Raw genomic sequence first — 8,788 nt, 5'->3', positions numbered from 1 at the left:
ATAATAACATCCATTAAATAGTGGAGAAATCAATAATAAATTACAGTTTCTGAAGCGAAGCAAGGGCGGGTCGCTAGTAAAAAATAAATAAATAAAAGACATTGACGAATTATAAATAAATTAGTTAAGCTTTTTTAAGAGTGCAGTGTTGGTGCAGTGTTGGGTATGCGTGAACCTCATACTGTCGTTTCTTTGATATTTTGATAACAGAATTTTTGACCCGGAAAAATAATCAAGAAAACTTTTTAAATTATAAAAAAAATTCAGATTTTTGTCGAAATTGAACTGCATTAATCAAAATGAGCATACAGTATACGGTCGAGTCACTCAACCCCTGAAATCCGGTACGTCTAAAATAATTTCATGCATTTATCTACATAATATGCAAGCTTACCCACCTGCAGCCTGTGACGTGTCTAGCATAAATTTATTTAGCACATTAGGGTGCACAGACGAGCACTGACATGTGTGAACTTTCGCGAACTTTGCATTTCAAAGTGCGGTATGAGACCGAATTAATAATCTTGGTTGAACTTAAGACAGTACTCTCTGTACGTATGCTGTGAATAATTATTAACGTTTGTTCTGTTCAATTCTCTATGTATTAAATTCATGAATATTCAATTTATAGTATATTCGACAACGATTAGGAAATACATTCTCAGAGGTATTATAAGTTATATTTGAGGTACAAATAAGAATCTTTAAAAGTTCCGTAACTCCTAACCTAACCCAATGTCGATGAAGTTTATGTTCATCGTTGGTAAGGGTGGTAAAGTATGTTCACATCCACACGAGTATCATTTTATTTATTTTATTTTATTTATTGGGTACGAACATGCTATACATCAGCACAGAACATTACAGGTATCATATACTACCTAGTCAGGTCATAAATTCTGTCACATGTTTAACGTAAAATAATTGAAACAAGTTTATTCATTATGTAACCATTCATATACCAAAATGAACTTAACAAAACATAGATTCTTATGACACTAAAGTTTATTCAAAATGACCTCCGTGATATTGAAACAGGCCTTCAATCTGCGCGGCCAGTCATCTATCGCAGCACGAACGAGGTCCATGTCAATATCGGCGGCTGCCTTAATCAAGGATGTCTTGAGTGACTCCAAATTGGGATGAGGCTTTGAGCACGCCTTTTCCTCCAAGTGTTGCCATATCTTGTAATCTAACGGATTCAAATCTGGACTGGAGGAGGGCCAGTCTTCGTGCCGGATGAAGTCGATTTCACGCGCCGCCAGCCAGTCTTGTGTGCTCTTCGCTCTATGAGCTAGCGCCGAATCTTGTTGGAATACCCAGTGCCTGTTATTGAACATGGTATGAGAAACAGGTTCCACAAGGTTCGTCAGGACTGTATTTTGATACACAACTGCATTCGTTTTTACACCTTTCTCACAAAAATGTACCTCTGTTAAGCCCCAATAAGAAACTCCCAACCATACCATGAGCGAGGATGGAAAATGACCTCGTTGGACACGCGGAATACGGTTGCTCGCTTCTTCACTACTGTGTGCGTACACCTTATCATTTTGTTTGTTGTAGCTCTCTTCTACGGTAAAAATTATTTCATCCGAAAAAAGAATTTCCCGATTTTTTTCCCGCGTACCGCTTCAACAAAGCGCGGCATCTCTTCAGTCTCAGGTCCATTAGCCGAGCATTCAAATGATGTCCTGTTTTTCTTCGATATGCCCGAAGCCCTAAGTCTTCATTTAACACCCTTTTCACCGTGGTTCTGCTTAACCCCATCTGAAGGGCCAACAGTTTCTGTTTACGTTTGGGATTTCTTTGAATTCGCGCCTTCACAGCTTTTATCACTGCTGGAGTCCTAACAGACCGAGGGCGACCACTTCTTGACTTATCATCTACACTAGAGTCTTCATTGTATCGTTTGATGGTACGATAAACGAATCTTTTGGTTATATTCAAATTTTTCAGTATGTTAAAAATTTGAATTGGCGCGTAACCGCAACGATGCAACGCAATAACTGCAACACGGTCTTCTTTAAGTGTCCACTCCATATTTAAAAATGAATAAAATTCTAAAAGTATACATTTTTATTTTCATGAACAATTCGAAATTCGAATTCAATAAACTTTTTTGTGGCCAGCATTCTAAAAGAAAAGTTTTTACTGTGTGACAATACTTATGACCTGACTAGGTATACATTGATTTCACTCTAAATGCTAACACAATTAATGCAAACATATACTTAACTGTGACAGTCGTTGTTTCAATGGAATTGAGAACTTTCACATTATCTATGGTCTCCAGGAGCCGTGTAAAATCAAGTGGGCCGTGATCCCGTCTCTAAAATCACAAATAAGTTATTGCTCTTTTAGTAGTCTACACAGACACAGTAGAGAACTAAGGTAATATCCAGCTGCTATGTTCCGGTGGTCCCAGAAGACTCAGAGCCAGGTAATGTATTTATTTAAGAGACAAATGCGACGGTAAATTGCAAGTTTTGATGATTTTTTTCGTAGAATTCTCATACGAAAAACGAATCCGTTCAAAGTTCATTTAACTTTTGCGGTTTAAATAATTCATAACACAATAAAGGTTTACGTTCACGACAAGAAATTATATGCAAAAGAATCGTCAAATTAAATTTTTTTAACAAAAGAATTATATTTGAACTTCTTTTTTTTTTAAATTACTCTCCTTGCATTCGCTGATATTATTTAATTCATCCATAAATACTGGCACGCTTGTCAATGTGTGTAATTGCAATACAATCCTGTGTACGTTTCACGAAAACTAATTTGTAATATACTGACTTCGTAAGGCATTCTAAAATTCCAACAACACATTTATACGTTCATTTATTTAAGTAACAATCTAGAGATGTGTATTTTAACATAAATTTACATTGTGTTTTTATGTAAAATAGGCCTTCGCATGTGCTTTCGAACCGTTTTCATATTCGGAATGCAGTTTCATCCTAGAAACTCTATCTCAAATGTAATCATGTTGACAGTACAGAGAATTATTATTACTAGAGGTCCCGCAGTAGTCGAAATTCGACTATAATTAATTGGAATTGTAAGTTTGTACACTATTATAATTGTATTTTATACTTCTATAATCACAAATTTCGCCAAGGCTACACTATAAAAAAATATTAATAAAGACAAACTAAGACTTTAATCTATTCTCATTTTGACCACAAACGTCAAGAACAAAAGTTTGACAATACATATAGGTAGTATGCATGCGTGTGTGCGTCAAATACATGGTATGTAGTGTGTGTAATGTTTTCTTTCTTGGTTTAATGTATCTTTTATGCATTATTTAAAAAATATATTAGCATTGTACTTCTTCTCTATATTCTCTATAAGTGTGGAAAATTTCTTACTCCTCCGTCCGCGCAATTTACGTAAAAAGGGATACAAAGTTTTTGCTTCACGTATTAATATATAGATTAGGGCCGTATGTTTCACATCATAAAAAATAATACCTAGATTTTATGTTACATTAATAGATAAGGGTTCTTTGGTAGATATTATTCGATAGAATCAATTTCGCCGATCTGTGTTCAACTATTCAATTTTCTATCGATCTAAGAATGTAATGATTAAATTGTTTCACTAAATATTCAATCAGGTTCTAAATTATTCGAAAACTGACATTATTGTATTTTATTTGATTTAATTTAATTCGTTATCTTAAGATCTACAACTTTTTACAGCCGGTATGGTTAGCATAAAACCAATGTTAATTAAAATGTTAGAAAGGTTTATAACTTAATCCCGTGCTTACTTTATTTACACGAAAGAATAAATGGGTGACCATGAAAACCGTCACGATATTAAATTTTATTCATAGCGGACATAAGTGGAAAATAAATAAATAAAACTGATTAAGCTTTAATTAGGTACAATAATATTAAAATCTATCTATATATATAAAAATGAATTGCTGTTCGTTAGTCTCGCTAAAACTCGAGAACGGCTGGACCGATTTGGCTAATTTTGGTCTTGAATTATTTGTGGAAGTCCAGAGAAGGTTTAAAAGGTAGATAAATATGAAAATGCTCGGAATTAAATAAAAGAACAATTTTGTTTTCCTTTTGATGTGTCTTCCGTTGGATGGATTCCTTTTGTTTGTTTTAAGTTTATTTTAAAAGTTTAGGTCTTTTATTTATCAATTGAGGCACTACGAAGTCTACCGGATCAGCTAGTAGTTAATATAAAATGTCATTAATTAAAGGCACTCGATAAAATATTCGTCGTAATAAATGAATTATTCAATGATTCACGTAGGTATTGAATTTCGTTCAGTCATCAGTGGAGTTCAATGAACACGGAAACTGTTTTCGATGCAGAAGTTCAGTTCATTTGCCAGCGTACGTTAGTTTTGTACATATCACTAGATATATGATGACGTGATCATCATTAATCATATCGTAAGGATATTAGAGAACCGGATACGGTATACACCGGTTTTTCGTGTGCCCGAATGATATGAGAATTCATTTAATCAAGATTTATTGTCATTTTAAAAGACAATGTTTCAGTTTAATTCAACTGAACAATAAAATAGCCATGACAGGCCCGTTTTTTTTTTCTGTAGATTTTTTTATAATTATTTTTTTATTGCTTTGATGTGTGGATGAGCTCACAGACCACCTGGTATTAAGCGATTACTGGAACCCATAGACATCTACAAAGTAAATGGGCCACCCACCTTGAGATATAAGTTCTAAGGTCTCAAGTATACAACGGCTGCCCCACCCTTCAAACTGAAACGCATTACTGTTTCGCGGCAGAAATAGGCGGGGTGGTGGTACCTACCCGCGCGGACTCACAAGAGGTCCTACCACCAGTAAACAAACGATGAGCGAACGAGCCAATGGTCCACTCCTGTCTTTAGTAACATCAATAGTAATCTCAAAATTATTGTAATCTAACTTCCTTCTTGCATTTTCCCCCAAGTATTTAGGTTAGGGCCTGGTTTGAATCAGCGCAAAATAATATTATATTGGTATTTTTTTATTTAACAAAACGGAAATGACCCTAGAAAAACGAAAAACAAAAATAGATAAATATGTACATCTGGAAAGGAACACTTCTAAGTTTTACCGCGCGTAAAGTGAATAGATTTTTCAAATTTTTCTATACATTTTTATATGACAATAATTTTTAAGAGCGCTCTCTGATCATTAATATTACTATAAATGGTTTTACCTTATTTCCGGGTTATTTTAAGTTTCAATGAATAAACAAAACGAATGAATTACGAATAGGCTTTAAATTTATTATTTTTTCATCCACATAAGTTTTTTAAAATAACTTAAATTATCGACTGTGTGTATTGTAAATTATTGAAATTTTTCATGAAACATTAAAGCTTAATACACGTATGGCTGTTTCTATGGCAAGGACTAGACCCGTATTTAGCGTTTACAATACTGTGGAAAATTAAGGCTACAATCAATGATGGGGCTAATGGCTAACTGGAAATTGCAACGTATTTGTTGTGTTCGTCTTCAGAAATTCGATCTAATCATCATTTTCTTTCGTCTTACCCTTCAAACGGGCAAAAATGTCTGAGTCGGAGAACAAAAATTACAGAAAGAACGAAAAGGGGTCGTAAAAAAACAACTCTGCATATATAATTCTGACAATAAATCACAACAGCTCAATAAAACAATGAAGAGGGCGAACAGCTGAAGCTCTCTGAATGAGAAGTGTCTCCATACATTTCGCGTGGTCCGTCATTCTGAACACGTACCAATCACCAGGCACGTTTGTAAAGGAGCGATCTGATTGCGAATGGAAATATGCGACTTTTTCTTTGTGATTATTTTTTGTGGTATTGGAATGGGATTTAGTTTCTGGTTTGGGATGTATCTTTGAATTTGAAAGTGAATAGGACATTTTCGGGTCTTCATTTTTAAGCCGTTAATCAAAATAAAAACCGTATAAAAAAAATGAGAAAGTCAATTTAAAAATTTAACCTCCTTAGATTTTCAAAAAGTTTTCTTTCCAAGCAGTATTGAAGGTTAGTAAGGTCTCTGCGTATAAAAAGTCTCATCTTGTATATACATCAGCATGAACAACTCCTGAATTGCAAGAGAGTACGTGCAGAAGAAAGCGAGCAGCTTTATTTGTAACACACCTTTGTCTCGCGCAAGGAGCCCGCATGCCTAACCGCTCTTTAAAAATCAATCCGATCTCACACACTCAGCACACTCGATTTTTTTACATCCGGTACAACGAAATTAATAATCAAATTTATTTTCTATTCAAACGTATCGTGATAAATGTGTATTAAACAAAAGTCAATCAACGATAACAAAGATTTTGACAGACTTTTTTGGAGACAGCTCTGTTACCAGTTGAGTTTTTCAGCTCATTTTTTAAGGAGACGGTGGCAATTGTATTGCTTTATCTACGATTTCGACTGTCCGCTTCAAATCAAATGGTTTCATATAGGTTATTAAATAAGATCGTGAAATATGTAAAAGTAGTTTTGTATTTTCTTTCAACTACTAAATTCTTTCCTAAAGTTCTTATTGACAGATGTGTAGGTACTGCCCTCGAAAACGTATTTTATTTTGTAATCATAAGGCTGCTGCTGACGTTTCCTTTCACGGAATAGAAATTTTCGGTGCTTACGTTGTGAATATAAATATGAAACGAGAGCTCTGTAAGAAACGGGTAAATTTTAACCGGACAACAGTGTGCTTTAGAATTTTCTTTTATAAATAACTGCATCAACATCCTCAGTGCGATGAATTAGTAATAAGAGCATACCATATTTCAGGTATTTTTCAATTGAAGCTTGAAACATGGCTTGCGGCTTGCCTAACTATATTTTTTTTTCACGTGACAACGTCTTATAATTCGATGGAGCCGGCTGCACGCACGAAAAAACATGACGCATGCGGCGTTACCTCGCTCTGAGGCGTTCCACGATCACGTGGCTAAACTGGCAATAAATTTCTCCAATTATTTGACGACAACAAAGACGCGATCATGGAACGCCGTAGTCAATTCGAGTCTAATTTGAACATTGAAAACATCATGAGAGGAACTGAAGCGTCACGATCAATTCAATAGCGATTTCCATTTACCTCCTTCTCTATATCCATACAAAATATTTATCTAACAAATAAAATTAAAATTTTCTTTTGAAAAATGAAACCATTCGATCAGTATTTTCTTATGACGTTGTCACGTCCAACTATCGTCAGTAAACCGACTTTACAGATAACTGATTTTTTTCTTAGATGGGTTGACGAGCTCACAACCCACCTGGTGTTAAGTGGTTACTGGAGCCCATAGACATCTCCAACGTAAATGCCCCACCCACCTTGATATATAAGCTCTAAGGTCTCAGTATAGTTATAACCGCTATCTCGCCCTTCAAACCGAAGCGCATCTCTTCACGGCAGAAATAGGTAGGCTGGTGGTATACCACCAGTCAGTAATTACGCAAATTAAAATTTTGCGGGTTTGTTTTTATCACATTTTTATCACACGATGTTATTCTTTCATCGTGGAAGTCAATCGCGAACATTTGCTAAGTACGTATTTCATTAGAAAAATTGGTACCCACCTGCGGGATCCGAACACCGTTGCATCGCTAGATACGAATGCACCGGACATCTTATCCTTTAAGCCACGACGACTTTTTATTTGCAATTTTTTTTTGTAATCTAACTAAATTTAAAATTCCCAAATACGTAATATACTACTGAATGTCCTTACTCAATAGCTTGAAATTTCAAATGGAAATGTTATAATTGCATTGTATTGCAATTCAACCCTTACAAAATGGACAAATCCAATCCAATCGGTGTTTCTCGTTTGAATGCATTTTAAATAGGCGGGCAAGTCGTACTTACCGTGCTGACTCATGAAACAGTCAATTATGAGTCAGTTGAACGCATCATTAGGTCCATATCTTTGTTCAAAATATTTGGTATTCGAATTAATTAGTATGGTATTTGTGACTTCAAAAGGGGGGATGTTACACCTAATTGATTTCAATGATTTTTTTTCTTTATTGTGTACCTAATTGCATTTTTCTTTGAAAGGTGGGTCAGTATGTTATACGATTCAGACTTCAAACACAAGCTTCAACGTCGGTGCCGATTTTTATAAGCTCTATGGGCTCCTGTAGCTATCTACTATACTAGGGACTTTTGGCGGGAACGCGAGGAGTGAAGTTGTGTGATTTAGTTTTATTTTGTCTATTTAGTGTTTCTTCAGGTTTAAATATGTAATTACGGTGGTTTATTAACTGTTTCATAACTGTGAAAGTGCACAAATGAAATGCATGAAAGTGAAATGAAACGGCAAATGAGAAAATGAAACAAAGCCGCTGGACGTAACTTCTCGGGATCTTACAAAAAGTCCACTGAAAAAATCTCAGTAAATGACCACCATTTTACTGAGATTATATTTCATCCCATATCATCTCATTTCATTTAATTTCATTTCAGTTGACTAATGACTCAAATTAATCATCTTAATTTCATTTAATTTCATTTCACTCCATATTATCATTTTTCAAAAAATAGGAATATAAATTATAATAAGACATGACTTAAAGGTCTTAGTTACCAGGTCTTAAAATGTCTTTAACAAAAATCTAGCTACTAGAAATAGTCAACAGTCAATCCGATAGTTCACTCATCTAAAGCAATTTAAAAAAAAACCCACACAGATCACACAACGTAAAGGCCGCTGCTAGCTTTAAAGTATAGATTAGGATAGTGGTATCTACTCATGCGGGCTTTAAATGCGACATATC

General features: G+C 34.8%; 1 protein-coding gene across 1 annotated transcript in view; it reads left to right on the top strand.

The window, feature by feature from the left end:
• The first annotated feature begins 2,268 nt into the window (after positions 1-2,268).
• The window catches only part of LOC101737310 (uncharacterized), a 32,936-nt gene continuing 26,416 nt past the window's right edge, over positions 2,269-8,788 (top strand). The window contains exon 1 of the mRNA XM_004929395.5: positions 2,269-2,443. Within this exon, the coding sequence (XP_004929452.1) occupies positions 2,411-2,443 (33 nt within the window). The 5' untranslated portion in view covers positions 2,269-2,410. The remainder of the gene's footprint in view (positions 2,444-8,788) is intronic.

This window comes from Bombyx mori, chromosome 12 (genome assembly GCF_030269925.1).
Source record: "Bombyx mori chromosome 12, ASM3026992v2".
Lineage (NCBI taxonomy): Eukaryota > Metazoa > Arthropoda > Insecta > Lepidoptera > Bombycidae > Bombyx > Bombyx mori.
Note: the sequence above shows the minus strand (reverse complement) of the source record. Positions and strands in the feature narration are given on the sequence as shown.